The sequence below is a fragment of the Panthera uncia genome, assembly GCF_023721935.1.
Source record: "Panthera uncia isolate 11264 chromosome A1 unlocalized genomic scaffold, Puncia_PCG_1.0 HiC_scaffold_17, whole genome shotgun sequence".
In the NCBI taxonomy this organism is placed as follows: domain Eukaryota; kingdom Metazoa; phylum Chordata; class Mammalia; order Carnivora; family Felidae; genus Panthera; species Panthera uncia.
Genome location: NW_026057577.1, coordinates 16,897,886 through 16,918,105, shown reverse-complemented (window position 1 = coordinate 16,918,105; position 20,220 = coordinate 16,897,886). Strand labels below are relative to the sequence as shown.

Below are 20,220 nucleotides of genomic sequence, written 5' to 3'. Positions count from 1 at the left end.
TTCTGGTTTCTGCACACCTGAGCCAAAGTGACAGATTCTAGAGGAGTAAATCCACTAACATACACCAAGCAAAACGGAAAATGGAGTTACTCCTGAGAGGATCTGCGTTTTTAAAAAAGCACATTATTTGCTAGAGGGGAGGTGGGGAGGGGATGGGCGAAATAAGGTAAAGGGGATTAAGCAGTACAAACTTCAAGTCATAAAATAAGTAAGTCATGGAAATGAAAAGTGCAGATCGGGAATATAGCTGGAAATACTGCAATCGTGTTGTATTGTGGCAGATGGTAACTATGCTTATCGGGGTGAGCACTGAGACTACAGGCTTGTGAGCTCACTGTGTTGTATACCTGAAGCTAATATAACATTGTATATCAGTGATACTTTGATAATTAAGGAAGAGTAATTTTTTTTAAAAGCACATTTGAGGGAGAACATTTTTCTTCTATTACTCTATACTGAATTATGCCAATAAGTTACATTCATCAGAAAATGGCTAACTAGTTTTTAGCCATCTTCTTTATTAGCCATGTAATAGGGTCTAATGCCTGCAAAGTGACTTTAAAAGTATTTGAGGAATTCAAAATGTAAGAAAAAGGATAAAGCAGAAGCAAGGCTTTTCAAAATACCCAAAAGTTCCTTACTATATTTTATAGGTTCATTTACTTGAAGATTAATTAAATACAGGGGTATTTTTTTTAGTAAAAAAAAAAAGAGAGAAGTTCGTCTCTTCACTTTGAGAATAATGAATATTAATATTCCACATGGAAAGTATGAGCCAAAATCGAGTATTTAACCAAGCATATAAGCAAAATAAATGGCACGGGTCATTAATGAAGACATTCACGTCACATCGTCAGAAGGTTTCTTTTGGAAGGAAAAATGAGAAGAAAACAGGCAGATGCGGAGGCCAGAAGACAAGCACAAAATAACTTAAAGGGATGTGGGAGAAAATTAATACCATAAAAGGGCTAAGATGTTCTATATTATATTTTCCAAAGCTTGCTCCATGCGCTATATTTGTGGTTGAACTGCATTTGAACCTGCAGTTCACTCCATGTTCTTAGGTTTTCAACATTTTACTCCTAAGCCTGCTCTCAGCTGAAGAGAAAAATGCATCCCCCGGGGCGCGGACCGGAGATAAGAGAACCTCTTTTATTTTTCATTAATTTCACGATTGTCAGTCTGAAACTTGCAAAGAAGGCTGAACCATCTCTATCTTGCCTTCACAGCCACAGGGTTCGCTCTTCAACCTCTTTCTCTGGTGTTTTGAGATGGAGGTGGGTGTGGGGAAGGTGGAGAGGGAAACAGAGACGGGAGCCCCCTCCCCCACCCCCGCAGAAAGGGCAGAAGGCCCTTCTTGGCTAATGAGCTAAGGTGATAGGGCACAGCAGAGAGAGGAGGCAGAGGCAGGCAAGCAGGTTTGCCCTGTGCGCAGGGCTGTCTACACCTGGGACCTTGCCAAGGCCACGGATTCCAGGAAACCGTAATCAAAGGAAGGCAAAGAGGAAGCCGATAAGTCTAAAGTTCCCGCAGAGCGAAGGGTTAGATCAACAGTTTTTCCTGTCAACATTTCAGATATTTCTGGGGTGAGGCGTTGCTTTTTTAACATCGAAGTAAAAGATTTTTTTGAAGAAGTTCATCTCTGAATCTGTATAAGCACTTTCAGGTGTGAACTCTTTTATGGGGGGGGGGGGCACCTAAATGCCCCCTCCCTGAAGGTTGTTAGCGCTCATCACGATTTTGCCTTTGCTTCCTACTTTCCTGGGAAAGTCTCCCAAGGCTGGATGTGGACAGAGGTGCTTGAACACTTCAGGGAAGCTTTTAGATGTGTGTATTTCTTTTAACTTGAATCCACTAACTTTCATATGTTTCCAATCATTTTGCTGGCCACTATTGGCATTATCATTTTATTTTCCACGCATTTTTCCCCCTCCTTTTTTGTTAATGTCTTCTCTCTGTCGGGAACACTTCATGTTCAATCTTTCAGGCCAGGAGGGTGCAAGGCAAAGGAAAGTGGACATTTAACAACTTTTCTCCTAGTCAGTGTAAGTGACCGGTCATCCATCTACTCACTTTTACAATTTAAAATAAGTAGCTGTCACAACATGTGTTGGCAAGGATGTGGAGAAAGCAGAACCTTCTTGCACGGTTGGTGGGGATGCAAACTGGTGCAGCCACTGTGGAAAACAGTACGGAGGTGCCTCAAAAAAATTAAAAATAGAGCCACCGTATGATCCAGGAATCGCACTACTGGGTGCTTACCTCCAAAAAATAAAAACACTCATTCAAAGAGATATATTCACCTCTTCGTTTATAGCAGCATTACAATAGCCAAATTTACAATAGCCAAATTATGGAAGTAGTCCAAGCATTCATCAATAGATAAATGGATAAAGATGTGGTATATTATATAATATATTATATTATGTTATATTATTCAGCCATAAAACAGAACAAGATCTTGTCATTTGCAACAACGTGGATAGAGGTAGAGAGTATAATGCTCAGTAAGTGAGTCAGAGAAAGACAAACACCATATGATTTCACTCATATGTGGAATTTAAGAAACAAAACAGAAGAGTAAGGGAAAAAGAGAGAGAGAGGCAAGCCAAGAAACAGACTCCTTTTAAAAAAAAATGTTTTTATTTGTTTTTGAGAGACAGAGTATGAGTCAGGGAGGGGCAGAGAGGGAGGGAGACACAGAATCTGAAGCAGGCTCCAGGCTCTGAGCTGTCAGCACAGAGCCCGACCTGGGGCTCGAACTCACAAACCGCGAGATCATGACCTGAGCTGAACCCACTGAGCCACCCAGGCACCCCTCGGAGCCACCCAGGCGCCCCTGAAATAAACTCTTAACTATAGAGAACAAATTGATAGTTACCAGAGGGGAGGTGGGTGGGGGATGGGGGAAATAGGTGATAGGGACTAAGGAGGGCACTTGTGATAAGTACCGGGTGATGTAAGGAAGTGTTGAATCATTATATTGTATACTTGAAACTAATGTAACACTCTATGTTAAATATCCTGGAATGAAATGAAATGAAATGAAATGAAATGAAATGAAATGAAATGAAATGAAAATAGCAGTAATACCACCTTTTAAATAATGGAAACAGAATAAGGACCACAAAGAGAGTGTTTTAGAATTAAGCAAGGTATTGATACAAGAAGAATAGAAATAGTTCCAGTGATCCTAGATTAGGATATCGATTTCAGTAGCTTCAGACAGCTCTCAGCGACCTCCCTGACAGCTCAGGCTAAGAGGAAACCCCAGTGACCCTCACTGGTAGGTGTATAAGCCATGGAGCTTATAGAAGGAGGTATAACACCTGGTGTAAGGGGAAAACTATCCCTAACATGGTGTTATCGCAAGAATCTTAATGAAAGAGATACTGAAAAGTAAAACCAAAGTTATTACTAGCAGTTTTACTAAAGATCAGAAACACTCTACATTTGGGCTTTTCTTATATTAATCCCATAATGAAAACTAAGTAGTAATAATGTGAGATTACAGTTGTGTGACATTATTTCTAGGAGATTTAGGGGAACACAAGCCAACGATGTAGCTTTTTGGAGATTTGTGATGAAATTGAAATTAGTAGCATTTGATGGGCAAGAGAAATTAGTAATATCTGATTTTTATGGTCCTCTTTCCAGACAATGCACAGGTATACAGAATTATGGATATGATTTTAAATGAATGCTGGACTCCCTAAAAGCTGCCCATTAACCCCGGGCAGTGAGCTGTTGGATCTTCAGTCAGAGCCAAACCTTTTTTTTTTTTCCCCAAATAGATGCTCTTTTGTGTAAGGATCCATTTGGCACCATTTAAATGCCTCAAAAAAGTGCTGAGTTGAAGCAAGAACTTAGGAAATACACCCCTTCTGGCTTTAGGGTGCTCTTAAGCTCTGCTCTACCTGAAATAGTCAGTATGATACCTCCTGTTTTGACTAAGTGTTAACAATAGGGCCTTCTTGTATTCTCTAAGGTGTCCCTGTTTAATTAACAAATTATAAAATCACTCTACTTCTGATACCTTCTGGAAAACATTATTTAATAAAATATAAGCAATCAAGGGGTGCCTGGGTGGCTCAGTGGGTTGAGTATCTGACTCGATTTTGGCTCAGGTCATGATCTCATGGTTCGTGACTTTGAGTCCCCTGTCAGGCTCTGTGCTGACAGCTTGGAGCCTGCTTGGGATTCTCTCTCCCTCCCTCTCTCTCTCTCTGCTCCTTCTCCACTCACACTCGTGTACTCTGTCTCTCAAAAATAAATAGACTTTAAAGAAGAGTAAAATAAAAGAACATATAAGCAAACAAGAGATGACACAACCAGAAAAGCTCCAAAATACTGACACCATGACTCTAAGACTGGCAATGGATCCAGGAAAGCATAGAATGAAAGCAAAATGACCCTAGAAATCGTGGGTTTGAGACAGTATAAAAAAAGCATATCTTGACATATGAAAATACTTTACCAAAACTTGTCACAGAAGGAGAGGGGCAAAGATGTCAGTGATGCTAAATTCTTTACTGTCATGGCAAACAGTCACGTAAAATAGTATAAAATTAAGACGTGGAGCTGACTTGTTTTCAAATCTTCTGATAACTTATCTTGGTTTTGTGACTGTAATGGATCCTTTAAAAATGAATATTCTTTAGTGAAGAAATCCTTTTCTAAAGTTCAACAATGCCATCACTTTCCCTTTGTTTTCTTTTGTCAAATTCAAGTAAAATCAACTACAGTATTTGTTTTTGCCTTTATAATATCTGTATGAATAACTTGGATGTGACGATCTTAGTCCTATGAAAACATCTGCATCCGTATTTATTTATATATGCTGTGCACAGAGAAGGGTGTCTGGAACGATAGTCACTTAGGTCAAACACAAAGGGGCTTGGGTTAATTTTTATGCCAATCTTTATACTTTCCTAATGGCTTGAGTTTTTATAATGCACTTGTGTCATTTTTATAAGAATAATAAAATAATAAAAAGAATGTCAACTCCAGGGTCAAAGCTTAAATTGGGATTAGGTAATAAAATCAGTCCTAAAAGGAAAAATCAAGCGGAGCTCAAATTACTTTCTGAAAATTCCTTAAGTAACCGATAAAAAATGGGAATCAAGGCTGTGTATAGAATACAGTCTCGTATTGTAACCAATTAGTAATTGGAACTAGAACTAATGTTACAAATGAATACAGTTTTGCAAAGTATAAAATGAAAGTATAACACAAAATGAAAATATTTACGGTATCTTTAGTTGCATTATTCCAAGAATACCATTTTATTTTGTCAACTGTTTGTAGCTGAACATATATCAGTTACATGCTTATATGATGCAACTTAACTGAAGCCCTTGACTTCTGCTCCATTATTTAAAAAAATAGTAAAAAAATAAAAATAAAAAAGGCCTGGAAAAAAATTCTGAAGCCAAGATTTAGCATGAATTTGTTTCCATTTTAAGGTAATCTAACTATATTTTCCAGATATTTTAATGTAATTCAGGCTCATGTCTCTGCCTTGGTTGCATTAGCCAAAATACGAATTCAGAAAGAACTAAATGGGACCATACGGTATTAGCCATCTTCTGCTGAGAAGCGTCAGCGAAAGAGATAATTTGGGGGACAAATGGAGCGAACCATCCCCTGGGTCCTGTGTTGCCCATTTGTGACTGGACTAGGAAATCAACTTATAATTTTTGGCCTCCCACCTGCCCCCTCTGTTCTCTGCACTTGACTATGTATGTTTTGTGCAGACTTAGCCTGTCTGATGTGGTATCAGGAATTTCTGTGGTTCTCCATGGTACAGAATAAAGGCCAGACACTGAATGCTGACCTCATTCGTGCCAACTTTAGCCCCATGAAACAGGTCCCTAGCCCCACCAAACTCGGCCCCAGTCCCCAAGCCAGAGCCCACAATCCTCAACTTTGCTACCTCCATGACTTTGTTTAACTGCTTCTTCCAGCAATAACTCTTTAAACTGAGGACAGCATCTTCCCCATGCTGGAGGTCATTGGGCACGCCAAGCCTTAGCTTTCCTTAGTAATGAAGAACAACATAGCAAGTACTCGTTCAATTCAAAGGCAAAATTTGTAAGTGCTGTGATAGATGGAGACCCACAGCGGCCTGCTGTAGGGAGGCAAGGAAGAATTTTGACCAAAAGTCAGTCAAACGGGCTGTGGAACAGGTAGAAAGGAATATGACCTATTCAAGTGTTTAATATTACTGTAGTAAGTTGAGAGGAACGCGTTGAAGTCGATCACAAAGACTGGTTAGAGAAACTATGCAAGGAGCAGTCTGTTCAATACAGGTGGGCAGTCCTTGAGAACGTAACGGTTGGCTCTTCAAAGTGTGTTGACACCTTCCCACCTTGGCCCTGACCCCAGACTTCCTGTCATTAGAAGCTGGCCATGCCTCAGATGCTGGATAGTGATATGCCAGAAGGTACTGGCAGCCAGCACCTTCTCTGCCCGCAGAACTGTATCAGCCACAGCTAAGGCACTGGGTTGTGAGGGGCGTCAGGCAGAGAGAGGGCAATGAAAAAAGTAATGAGACATGTCTTGATCAGATTGAGACCTGAGTGTGAGGTGAGGACCTTATCTTGGAGACGGAATCAGATCCAGGAATGGGCCAGATGGGACACTTCATAATTTTCCTATATTAAAACATCTTGATCTCTTTCTTGTGGAAGAAATACAAACTGGTTCTGCTTGCACTGAAGGAGACAGGACTCTTCAGTGATAATAAAAACAGTAACACACCTGGAAACACCCATGAATAGATAAAGCATAATACTGCCATTCAACGGACTATTACTCAGCAAAAAAAAAAAAAAAAAAAAAAAAAAAAAAAAAAAGTGGGGCATATGGGTGGCTCAGTCAGTTAGGCATCTGAGGGGGTGTAGTTCAGTGGTAGAGCATTTGACTGCAGTTAGGCATCTGACTTCGGCTCAGGTCATGATCTCATGGTTTGTGAGTTCAAGCCCCATGTTAGGCTCTGTGCTCACAGCTCAGAGCCTGGAGCGTGCTTTGGATTCTGTGTCTCCTTCTCTCTCTGCCCCACCCCCAGTCATACTCTCTTTCTCTCTCTCTCTCTCAAAAATAAATAAACTCTAAAAAAAAAAAAAAAAGTACTACCATTGCTTGTGCCAACATGGATAACACACAGAATCATTATGCTGAATGAAGCCAAACACAAAAGAGTCCATTACTGCCTGCTTCCAGTGGTAGAAAATCCTCACTAGGCTGTAGGGCTTAAAAATCAAATCAGGGGTTGCCTGGAGGGGGAAGGAAGAATAAGGGGTATATGGAATCTGTGGGGGTTCTGTATCTGTTTTTAAGTTTATTTATTTATTTTTGAGAGAGAGAGAGAGAGAGAGAGAGAGAGAGAGAGAGAGAGAGAGGGAGAGAAAGCATGAGCTAGCAGAGGGGCAGCGGCCAGAGGGAGAAGAAGGGAGAAGATCCCAAGCAGGCTCTACACCATCAGCACAGAGCCCGATGTGGGGCTCAAACCCACAAACAGCAAGATCATGACCTGGGCTGAAATCAGGAGTCAGATGTTCAACTGACTGAGCCACCCAGGCACCCCAAAGATCTTCTTCCTTTATCTTGATTATGGTGGTCATGTAACAGGTATATAAAACTGTGAAAACTCACTGAATCTCACATATTTAATGAATGCAGTTTCTTGTTTGTCTATCATTCCTCAGCATAGCCGGTTAAAAACCTCTCACACAGACCTAGTTTAGGCGAGTATTTTGCATTGCCGAGCTCATGGCATGCAGTCGGCTCCAAGTCAGCAGTACACATTGTCAGAGGAAATTGCAGAATCAAATAATGGATTTTACAGTGACTTGTGCCAGGCACTAGAGACTATTGTTAAGTCATCTAGATTCTAAACCCTTTAATTTGTCTCCTGAGAAATTCCTGAAAAAAGAAAAAAATAAACACCATTGAAGAAAACGGGAAAAAGAAAAAGGGACTGGAGAGAATGTCAAACTGTTTCACTGAGTTTTGTTTCTTTTTTTTTTTTTTTCCAGGACATCAATTTTTTTTTTTTTTTTTTTTTTTTTTTTTTGCCAGAGACAATGCACCAGGTGGCAACCCCATTCACATACAATTTCATCCAGAGAAGTCCAATTCTAGATTGCCAGGCCCTAGCCCTGGGGCAGAGATGAATAGTTTGAAAGCCAAGGCTATCCCTCTGTGCCCATGTGCATGGCATCTGGTCTGTTTGAAACATTACTGACACCAGTTTCTCATCTTTCGGCGAGAGGAACTTCAAAGTCCTTTAGTATGTGAGTGAGTGAGTGTGTGTGTGTATGTGTGTGTGTGTGTGAACCTGTGCACAAAAGACACAGGTCAGGTCAGTCACTTTCCTCAGTTGATGTCAGGGATATCCAAAGGTTCCCTTTGCCTCACACTATCTCATCCCTTTACATTTTCCTTGGCTTTGTCCTTGCCTCCCCTCCAACCTACCGTTATCTTCTTTAAGCTCATTCCCCTCAAAAGGAAAGAGAGAGAGAGTGTGCTGAGACCTTTGGTTCTAGAAGGGTCACAAGTACAATTAGTGATCTGCTACCAGGGAGCAGAAGCAGCCTCCCATATTTGCGCACTGGGAAGCAGCAGTTTGCTGGGTTTATCTGCTGTCATGGAAGCAGTTGGCCTATTCCTTTTGAGAAGGTCATTTCATTGGGGCTGTGTCAAAGCAACAATATCAAAATGCAAAAGATGTCTTTTTATTACCAAATATGTATGTAAATGAAATGCCTGCCTTTTTCCTCCAAGTGACATGCTTCACACACTACTTGGACATGAAACCAAAAATGCAGAAAGTGTAATTGTCCTTTTTTTTTAAGGGTGCATCATAACATCCCTACATCAAAACAGCCATATATCTTGGGCTCATTTGGGGACTTCCATTAACCCAAGTCGAGTCAGAAAGGAATCAAGGAAGCCAGGGGTGAGAACATCTTGAAAAAAGAAACCATCCCTGTTGGTCTAAACCATGACTTTGATGAGTACAGTAGAAAAAGGTGCCCCCCCGCCCCGGGATGAGCACTGGGTGTTGTATGGAAACCAATTTGACAATAAATTTCATATTAAAAAAAAGAAAAGAAAAGAAAAAGGTGCCTGAGCTTAAGACGCTTTCAACCCATCTAGTTGCGATCATTAATCTCTAATGATTTTTGTAAAGATGCAAAATTAAAAAGTGATGCCATGAGAGGGATACACATGATAATCCTTCCCATCTCAGGACTTGGCCTTGGGCCTTTCTCAGGTCCCACATATAGATCAACAATATGTTGATGCATACTGTATGTCTCAGAGTGTGACTGGTAACGAGCACAGTATGGCCAGTCTGTAAGTATCTGCATTGAATCAGATTGTTTCCAACTTCACAAACCCAGTAAAGCAATAAGGTTCTAAATGTTGATACTGGCACCAGGGTGGCACAGTCGGTTAAGTGTCCGACTTCGGCTCAAGTCATGATCTCACGGCTTTTGAGTTTGAGCCCCACACTGGGCTCTGTGCTGACAGCTCAGGGCCTGGAGCCTGCTTTGGATTCTGTGTCTCCCTCTCTCTCTGCCCCTCCCCTGCTTGCTCTCTCTCTCTCTCTCTCTCTCTCTCTCAAATATAAACATTAAAAAATTTAAAAAAATATATTGATACTGAAGTTGCGTTGTGAGCGGGAAGAACGTAGCCACACCTACTAAAAGCACAGCTTGGGCTTCTGGAAGGTTGAGACCTACCCTAAGTGGAAATGCATCTGGAGGAATGGGCTGTCTGTCAGGAGGTGATTCAGTGTAGCCCAGATGTTGTTGCTCAGGAAGAATCTTCCGGTTACAGGCCATGTGCCAGGCACCATGCTAGGTACAGAACTTGGGATGAGTTGGGATGATCATACTTAACTCCCCACCTTTACTTGGGAAATATTTTTTTCACTTTTTCCAAAGCTCTTTCTCTGGTAAAGTAGGTCAGGTGGACAGATCCCTATGTGGCATGCACAGAGCCCACACCGTGCGGGGTTAGTCAAGACGCAGGGACAGGGTGACGAAGGTACCCACTGAGTGGAGGAAGCATTTCTTAACCTCTGCACCCACTGATATATTTAAACTCAACCTGTAAGTTCTGAAAACTACACTCCAGATTGGGGAATCTCTCTAGGATCCTGTGCTTTTTGTGGCCCTGTAAAATTCTTGGATGGATTGGTTCCTGGATGTTTGACCCACACTAATGGCCTCATTGTTCTGGGGATTCCCACAGGTGACCCAAATAGATGTTGGTGGCTGGGGTGAGTTACCCTGTGCTCAGGCATGGAGTGTGGGTGCCAGGGGTCCATGCACACAACTGTCACACAACTATGTGCGGCCTTTCATGGGTCTTTCACGACTCAGTCTGTCCCCATTATAGCATCTCACCCAGACTGCCCCCCCAGAACTACCTCCCTGCTGCCTCATACTCGGGATCTCAGACTGTAAACTGTTGGATCAATGACCACGCCACCCAATAGACAGGCATGTTCTACCTGACCAGCACAATGTTCTCAAAAGTTTTAAATGTGACATCTTTAGGTGGGACTTTGTGTACATAATGCCACAGACTCTACCGCTCCCCATTGCCCTAAAGGCAGCCTGACCATCCCTGAAAGCACCAGAGCTTATGGCTCTGAGGAGCTATTTCCTGCACACTCTCCCCAGTGAGAGGTATTTGCCTTATATCTCATTTCTAAGAAATCAGCTGCACTGGTGGCTAATTGACATTAATGTGCCAGGGGCTGAAGAGGGTTTGTGAACAATCTAGAAAACGTTTGCCTTTTAGCTGGGATGTACTGCAGAGTCAGCGCTTTGAGTCAAAGGAGTGAATCTCAGACTGTGGAATTAAAAACTTGTCAGGGGGCACCTGGGTGGCCCAGTCGGTCGAGAATCTGACTCCTGGTTTCACCTCAGGTCATGATCTCACAGTTTGTGAGTACGAGCCCCGCATCAGCCCTTTCCCCACTTGCTCTCGCTCAAAAATAAATAAACATTAAAAGAAAAATAAAAATTCACCAGGTATCATAGAGGTGTTTTAGAAAAAGGGGGTACAGTGACGATGAACAGATGGTCATACTCAAAATTCCCTGCTTTCTTTGAATATAAGCACTGAGTCAAGTACAATGGAACTTGGTGACGGGAGTCTTGAAGTATGCCGTTAGGTCTTAAGAAGCTCCTATTTTAAGAGGTGAGCCTGGTGTCCAAGGCTGCATGGTAACCGTGGGCACAGTAACTGTGCTGGGGGCCCACTCCTGATGGCTGGCTGCCAAAACAAGGGTCTGAGGGACTGTGCAGCTCTTTGGATGGCTATCATTCCATTGACAGTGTTCCTCTCTCTGCATGACAAAATTCAACATAAAGAAGTTGGGGCTTTGCTGCTGTTTTAAATTTTCCACACTCCTGATTCCTTCCATTAGGGCCAAATAATTGAAATGTCTGTGGTAAGTGCACAAGGCATATCACAGAAGGCAGAAAGTTTGGATGGGAAAATAAGAGGGAAAGCTTTTCTCCTCTGTACTTGAGGAGAAAAGAAGAAAATCTCTTTTAGAAGTCCTTGTGAATATCCCAGGGGCACCTGGGTGGCTCAGTTGGTTGAGGGTCTGAATTTGACTCAGGTCATGATCTCACAGTTAAGGAGTCCAAGCCCCATATTGGGCTCTCTGCTGACAGCTCAGAGCCTGGAGTCTACTTCAGATTCTGTGTCTCCCTCTCTCTCTCTCTGACCCTCCCCTACTCATGCTCTGTCTGTTTGTCTCTCTCTCAAAAATAAACAAACAGCAAAAAAGCAAACGAACAAACATTAAACAAAAGAGAAATCTCTGTGAATATTCCAGTATCAGAAATACCTGACCAAGTAGCAGCTAATAATTACCCAGCACTTTTAAGCGCCAAGATTTGTACTAACCACTTAACATGCTTTAACGGGCAAGAATTCTCATTATAATCCTCTGGGCAAGACTCAGTGCCCTTATTTTGCAAACCAGGAAACTGAGGCACAGAGCATTTAGGCAAGTAGTAAAGCTTGTTTTCACTGAGACAGTAGGTCTTCCGCCACGGCCACTACGTAGGGGCAGGAAGGAACTGACTGGGAATGATTTGTTAGACACCATCGCAGGTCCTTGGCAAAAGATCTTTCATTTTAACCCCTCACAGGGGAGGGACTAAGGCTGAGGAAGTTTAGTAATGTGCTCAAAGATTTGTGATTTTCTTGCCCACCTATTATCTGATTCCAGATGTGATTCCAGCTGCTTCTAGAAACACGGTGGAGGTGAGGACACCAATGGTCAGAGGACACCAATGGTCAATGGACATGGAGAATGTCCACAGAGTCAGTCATTGGGTAAGATTTGAGAGAAACCAGCAAAATTCCTAGGTCTGTTCTCTTGACTACCTCAAATGTTCATTCCCTTGGGATGAACAGCGCCTTCCCAGCAAATCCTCTTTCAAAATGCAAACAGTCCCCTGGAGGAGATTTTCCTGGGAAGGATCTTATCAGAATCTCCCAACCCTCTTCCAACAATATCAAGAGGTGGGGGGGTGGGGGGGTTGGGGGGGTTACTAGCGACTAGGCGGGAGGGTGCACAAGGTGCTAAAAAGGAAAACAAGATCAGAATATGAGACCAGGTCACCAGAGACTCATTTCCCAAAGTCAGAATTTTGCCTGTGGTCATTTAAAGCATAATTTCAACAAGCTTGACTAGTCTGGATGTGTATAATTAAGTTTCCATTCCCCCCAGGCACGTCATACACATGCAGACGAAGTATAAATAGCATTTTCATACATAGGAGTAACTGCGTAGCTCAATCTCAAACCTCAACAATCATAGTTTGATTGTCTAGAAACCACTGGTATTTCACATTTACTTCTCGTGTTTTCAAACAAGTCTACCCAAATGTCACATCTGGAAGGATCGTTGTTTGAAATTGAATTGTTTTTGGAAATTACTGGATGCCACGTTAAGGAATTTTCCAATCCAGCCTGTGTATTGGCCAACTATTAGAGTCTGTTACTCATGATTTGGAGTTTTGTTTTGCTCCTCAGAACGATAAGAAAGCCTTGGCCAATCATTTGGAAATGCTGTTAATATTCAAATATCTTCGTGTACCTGATTTTTAAATAACAACCCACTGTTGGGGTGCCTGGTGGCTCAGTCAATTAAGTGTCCCATTTCAGCTCAGGTTATGATCTCAACGTTCATGACTTCAAGCCCCACATTGGGCTTTGTGCTAACAGCTCAGAGTCTGGAGCCTGCTTCTTATTCTGTGTTTCCCTCTCTCTCTGCCCCTCCCCCACTTGCACTCTCTCTTTCTCTCTCAAAAAACATTAAAAAATACAAAAAAACGACTGGTATTTTGAATATATGCTTGGAATTTTAGTTACAAATGTAAGTCAAAGAACAAATTCCACATTTCAGGAATCTCTGCTCCTGAAAGGAATACAGTTTCTTGGTAGAAGGTTTTGTTTTTTGTTTTTTTAAATTCTCACATTTGAGATAAAACTGCTTTTCTCCTTGATTCTTTAGAAGGTTAGAAGGTGAGGTGTATGATCAAGTATCTTGCCAAATTCTTGTTAAGAATGATTTTCCTGGAAGGGGCACCTGGGTATCTCAGTAGGTTAAGTGTCCAACTCTTGATTTCAGCTCAGGTCATGATCTCATGGTTCGGGAGATTGAGTCCTATGTCAGGCTCTGCCCTGACAGCACAGAGCCTGCTTGGGATTCTCTCTCTCCCCCTCTCTCTCTGCCCATCCCCCATTCTCTCTCTCTCTCAAAATAAATAAACATTAAAAAAAGAATGACTTTCCTTGAAGAAAATGGATGGAGGATGTCCCTGGTGTTTGGTTCTTGTGCTTCTCGTTTTGGCACAAGGCCTGACCCTTGTGGTCAGATGGCTTTCAGGTCATAGGGAAAATGAAGCTTGAAGGGAGCAATGGGGACAAGACAGGAAAAACCCACAAACTAAGACAGCCACTCAGTTTTTCCAGCATTTACAGTTAGAGAGAAAAAGAAGCCAAGCATAGATACTATTTGACCTGGTATTCAGAAGTGGGGTTTTTTCCAATGCCTGATTGGTCTTCAGCTTATATGCTAAAGGGCCCCCAGCTCTGAGGGAGGGCCAAAGAAGAACATTAGAATATTGATGTATTGAAATATTGGAAACTTATTGAATTCCTGGGTGTATTAGGCCCTTCCTCAATTTGTAGGACATTTCTTCATGTAAGACAACCTCATAGAGGTAAAAATTTGAAAGAGAAATGAACATAAGCAGGAGGTGAATTACAAAATATAAAGGGAAAGCAAGAGATAGAGTCCTATGGTGCACCTGGGTGGCTCAGTCAGTTAAGCGTCTGACTTTGGCTCAGGTCATGATCTCATAGTGCATGAATTCTAGCCCCACCGCGGGCTCTGTGCTGACATCTCAGAGCCTGAAGCCTGCTTCAGATTCTGCATCTCCCTCTCTCTCTGTCCCTCCCCCACTCACACGCTGTCTCTCTTTCTCCCCCTCAAAAAATAAACATTAAAAAAGAGAGAGAGACAGAGAGAGTCCTAAGTCAGACCCTCTTGAAACTCCACCTATTCAGAAGTCTCAACCGTATGACACTTAGCAGTAAGATTCTGTTCACAGGACAATCGCCTCTGTTTCAATAATGACTTCTTCCGGGTTGCATTGGACTGCCTGGGTGACGTTCTAAGAATCTTGGGAAAGATCCTAGCTGTTGAGCTTAGAATTTGGATTTCTAAGCACTACGTACATCCATCCTGTCATCACGCAGAGACTTATGAAGTATTTACAACTAGAAACTATGGGTGTCTGTTTGGAGCTGGAAGCAGATTGATGGTAGCAAGAGGTAGAAGTAAGCATATGAAGATGTGCAAAATTATTTAAGTTGGATTAATTCTTTTGGACTGTGGCATGTTGTAGCTTTGTTCATTTGTAGGCCTACGTAACATTAGAATTTCTCATGTGTGATACTCTCCTCTCACAGACTTTACAGTTAATATTTTTGTTTCTAGAGGAGCAGAAAGCCACATACTGGGACACCAAACGCAGTGACTATCTAATTTTGTTTTGGTCTTTGGGCTGCAGGAGAGGTAGCTCTGTCGTGGTCTCTCCCATCACGTATATAATTGTAATTTGAAGCTTACCTTAAAAAATAGTTATGTTAGCCTGTAATTTGTACAGATGAGCATGGCTTTTCACATTTTTGTATTAGGAAGTGATACATCAATTTTACCGGTGATGCTGTGGCTTCAAAATTTGTCACTTTCCCCTCACCCCCCACTCAATACACACATAGTCCACCCATGCAGTATACACACACAAAGATTCATGACGCCTGGTTTCTAGAACCAAGAGGGCAGAAGAAGACTGGTCTGGTTACCTTACAGTTGTGCTTTGTACACCTGAGAGCCATGGGATCCTAGAGCGGTTCTCTGATATGCAGGCATGGTTGGCACCAAGAAAAGATGAAGAAATGGCACATGGGGGGTTGGACATCAGTAGTCCAGCTGTGAACATCATCAGGGGGCAGTTTGTGAGGTCAACACTGGATTTCGTGACATCAGTACAGCTGAGGAGGTGAACTAGGGCCGCTGGAAAGGCTCATAAGGGTACTAATCCCCAGAAGGATCCCACTGAATGTTTTATCTACTGCCTGCCAAGACTTCCAAGTCATTCTTGTGTTTGGGAATCATAGAGGCAAATGGTGCCAGGAGCCTTAGTCTCTTTAAAAAACATTTTTTTAAAGTTGATTTGCTTTTGAGAGAGAGAGAGAGAGACAGAGCATGAACAGGGGAGGGGCAGGGAGAGGGGGAGACACAGAATACAAAGCAGTGGGCTCTGAGCTGTCAGCACAGAGCCCAACGTGGGGCTTGAACTCACAAACTTTGAGATCATGACCTGAGCCAAAGACAGATGCTCTACTGAATGAGCCACCCAGGTGCCCCTCCAGGAGCCTTAGTCTTGATTTTAGAAACTCAGTCTAGTTCAAGGCATGAAGAGACAAAGGACTAAGCAGACTCTTCAAATTAACCTTTTTCTCCCTATGCCTCGCTTTCCTAACTGATAGACTTGATTAGCTTGGCTGGTACTTCGTAAAAAAAAAAAGTATGAGATATAAGTGAACAGACTGTAGTTACCTCAGTTTCCCACCAGCAGTCTACACACTTGCTTTATCCACACTCAACCTCCTTCGGACATTCACACGTGCCTCCTCCTGAAACCCTGCCCTCCCAGTGGGCACTGGGATCCCACCCACTGCTGTGGGTTTCTTCTCCAGGCTTCCCACTCGTCCCTGTCTCTTCTCCTGTTTCTTCAGCCTCCCTCACTCCATGGGATCATAATCCTAAACATTCAAATATGGTCTGGACACTTTCATCTTTAAGGAAACCTCTCTTAGCCCAACATCTCTATTTCTACTCCACGCATTATTTCTCTCCTGGTCTTCAGAGCCAAACTTCTCAACACACATCCTGCTGTTACTGGTTCTAGGTGGTTTTGCCTTCAACACCTTTGGCAAGCATGTTTGCTACGTGGCTAACTGGCCACTAGGCAATCTCACCTTAAAAGATAAAATAACAAAAAATACAAGATGGACAGTAAAAAGGGCATGAGGAGACATAAAAACATAATTAAATTATTAATTTCTTCCTTCATTAAGAGAGGTAACAGTTTGGGGCCCCTGGTTGCCTCAGTCTGTTAAACATCTGACTCTTGATGTCAGCTTAGATCATGATCTCACAGTTGGTGAGTTTGAGCCCTACATCTTGGGATTCTGTCTCTCTCTTCCTCTCCCTCTGCTCCTCCCTCACTCGTGGTCTCTCTCTCAAAATAAATAAACTTAGAAAAAAGAGACATATCAGTTTTCCAAATACTAGAATGCATATTTGAAAGTGAGCTTTGCACTGCATTGTGAAAGCCTTCTACTCTGTTCATTCTTGGCATATTGTCACATGTCTGTCGATAGACGTTCCAAAGTTCTATGGGAAATGTGTAAGAAATGCTAATGCTGTAATTCATTTGTTAGTGGGCTTTGTTACCAATGTCACTGTTATCATTTTCTCGTGTGGTATAGTATAGTATAGTATGCAATCCGCCTTCACACTCTCTTTTTTCCCCCTTCAAGTAAGTTTTATCAGCCTATTTTCTTTCAAGTCTACATATGCTGTTGTTGTTCACTATTTTAAGACAACATCTATTCGTCAGTGTGTAGAGCTTTATGGGGACTAGCTAAGATTTATATAATATAAAATTTGGAAATTTGTCAATGGGGAAATGAAACCAAACTGTCAGCCAGTTATTTTATCTTTTACAGCCAAATTGCCGTACAGCCAATTAGTTATGCGGTGAAAACGTTTGTGGCGAAATGCTTTGGGACAGCGATGTCTATGGTGGAGATGGTCACAGTAGGAACACCAGACATGATCTTCATCATCCACACACTCTGGAATCCTCACCACTACTCCGGATATGTTCTTGCCAAGGTTATAAGACTCAGTCCACACTGCCAAATCGAATAGTTATTTTTTGGCCCTCATCCTGCTCCACCTTTCAGGATCCCGCCCTGCTTTCCACACGCTTGTTCGTGACATTTTCTGTAGTGTCTCCAGCCTCTCATTCTCCAGCTCCTTTTCCTTTAGTGCCTCAATGATTTAATGCCTCAGGGCTCGGCCTGGCATCTCCTTTCCCAACTCTCTGTTCATTCCTATGACCTTAAATATATATTAAAAATGCGCAAATATAGATCCCAGTGCAACCTTCTCTTTTGAGATCCTGACTTCTATATTCAGCCTGACTTACCCACTTAGATATGTCACAAGCACTTTGAATTTGCCGTGTCCAGAAAGGAACCGTTGGTCTTAACTTCCAAGAGCCTACCCTGTCTCAGGTCTTCCCATCTTAGAAAATGGCACCAGAGCACTTGCCCAAGCTAGAAGTTTGGGAGCCATGCTTGACCCCTCCTCAGACCTCCACATCCCAACTACCACCAAATTCTGTGCATATACCTCATCTCTGTCTTTGCTACCAAATGCCTTGGCCAAGTTTTCATCTGCTCTCAGCTGGATCTCTGCAAGAGCCACACAACTGATGACGCGTGTCTCCTGGATAGCTGCAGGGACTATGGTGTTTCTACAGCCTCATCTTGTGTGCCTGTCACCCCCCTCATTGAGCTCTGGCCACACTACCTTCAGCCAGAATGTCTCCTCCTCTTATTACTCCCTTCTCCTCACATCTTTCCTCCTGGCCAATTCTTTCTTACAGGTCATGGTCTCAGCTGAAATGTCGCTTCCTCCCTGAGGTTTTCTCTAACCGAGATTCTGAATGTCCACTTCCTGTCATTATTCACTGGTATAGCACAATTTGCAGCTGTATATTTATTTATATTTATTTCCTATCACTTCCTCTGTAAGAATAAAAACTCCATGAGATCAAGAACTGTGTCTTTTTTATGACTAGATATTTAATACTTAGTCCCATGTCTAAGAATATATATTTGCTGAATGAACACACATCTGTCCACTTTGTCTTACTCAGCAGTCCTAGCCTGGCAGGGTAGCCACACCCAAGTTGTATCCCACACATTCCACGCCTCTTAGACTTGAAAAGATAGGGTCTTCGTAATTAGGTCTGGCTCTGACACCCACTACCAAACCCACTGTGTAACTTTGGTCAGGTTGTTTAACTTCAGTCTCCCCAGATAGAAAGTCGAAAATAGTATCTGTCTTATGGTTATATTGTGGAATATTAAGCTCCGATCACGAATATATAGTACTGATCATCAAGGGTACTCAATAAAAAGTTGGTTTCCTTTCTTCCATGCCTTCTTACAAACTCCAAACCCAATAGATACAAATGTGCACACTCTTTTGAGAACGTGTGTCCTGCCCTTCTGAGTCTTTCTGATTATGATATTCCCACTGAGAGTCTTCCCTTTAGAGAATGGGAAAGTTAGCCATGGAACAGCACTTATGATATTTAAATCACATATATAATTGTAGCTCTCAATAACTGGGGTTTGTATTCTAAGGGCACTTTCTCAAATGTATGTGGAGGTAACGCAAAAAGAATAGCATTTTTCACAGCATAGACACTGTACTTTAAAAGAAAACACCAGATGGCAGCACCAGATGCTAGAGATGGGTCTGATGGGATTTTTAGCTCAAATCTAAGCATCTCTGATGCCAAAGGTAGCTTAACACTACAGAGAGAATGATTTATAGAAATAGATGATTTCCTAAAGAAAAACATGCCTATTTTGTAATATGGTATAGGATTTTCACATCCTATGAGCAAAATTCTAAGAAAATAACTCCAAGCATTATCTACCTAATAAAAGGTAATGAGACAAAGGCTTCATTTTGGTTTGTAGTTACATTTAATAAACTGCCGATCTGTGTTCCCATTAGCCAGAAAAGGCCTGCAGTTGAAGAACGAAATACTATCAGCTTCTAGAAAAGGGCAACATTTTTTCCAAATATTAAATGCAAGCATTAAAATTTATTCATTCATATGAAAGTAAGGATCAATAATGAGCTCTATTACTGTACCCCTCGGCATCGCTTAGGAAAGTGCTTGCTAGGAGAGACAATAGACTTACTAAATAGACTAAAATTCAATAGATTAAATGCCAATACTAACATTCAAACCGATAATCTATCTGTTTCCATCTTATGCATCCAAATTTCATCTAGGCTTCTCACCACTTTTAAAGTCCTGCTAAAGTAGACACTGCTCATGCAGGCTTTCCCCTGTTTTTGGAGGAAAGAAAGAAAGTGTGATCCTGCTCATGGTACCATGTAAACTGTGGATGCAGCAACCCCAGGTCACTTCCACCTTTGAAATAAAAATCCCCATCAGGGTTTTATTTCTCTTACATCCTGCTTAGTCTCCTTCCCAGCTTGCCTGTGAGATCAGAAAGGGTAAATTCAGGCCTGTCTTCTGGAAGAGACAATGGACAATTCCAGCCCATGCTGTGGTTTCGTGGGCGAGGCGGAGCTAAAGCAAACTGCCCATGGAAGTCTTGGAGAGGAACTCGTCTCAGCGGCCTTTATTTGCGTTTAGATTTGATTGAAGGGTAACAGGAACCCCTGTGTCATAAGAGAACTGAGCCAGTCTATGTTGAAGGAACATTCCGAGCACAGGGTAATTCACTCTGCCAGAGAAACGGTCACTGTTGCCCAACTGG

General features: G+C 42.1%; 1 protein-coding gene and 1 long non-coding RNA gene across 13 annotated transcripts in view; one reads left to right on the top strand and one right to left on the bottom strand.

Moving 5' to 3' along the window:
* LOC125935421 (zinc finger protein 474) overlaps positions 1–20,220 on the bottom strand; it is a 62,482-nt gene that overhangs the window by 9,398 nt on the left and 32,864 nt on the right. For 2 of the 12 annotated variants that reach the window (XR_007461663.1, XR_007461662.1), the window contains exon 3: positions 9,753–9,869. The exons of 7 other annotated variants lie outside the window; for them this stretch is intronic. Coding sequence is in view for 3 of the 5 variants with exons in the window: in XM_049649081.1 (XP_049505038.1) it covers positions 9,753–9,869; positions 15,418–15,533 (233 nt within the window). In the remaining 2 variants the exon portion in view is untranslated. Of the gene's footprint in view, positions 1–9,752; positions 9,870–15,417; positions 15,542–20,220 lie in introns of those variants that run through there. 3 more of the 12 variants (XM_049649081.1, XM_049649082.1, XM_049649083.1) reach the window with 3 other exon arrangements.
* Positions 14,726–18,769, top strand: LOC125935433 (uncharacterized). The gene is made up of 3 exons (XR_007461672.1): positions 14,726–14,889; positions 17,350–17,518; positions 18,297–18,769. It is a non-coding gene; the product is annotated as an uncharacterized LOC125935433 (long non-coding RNA).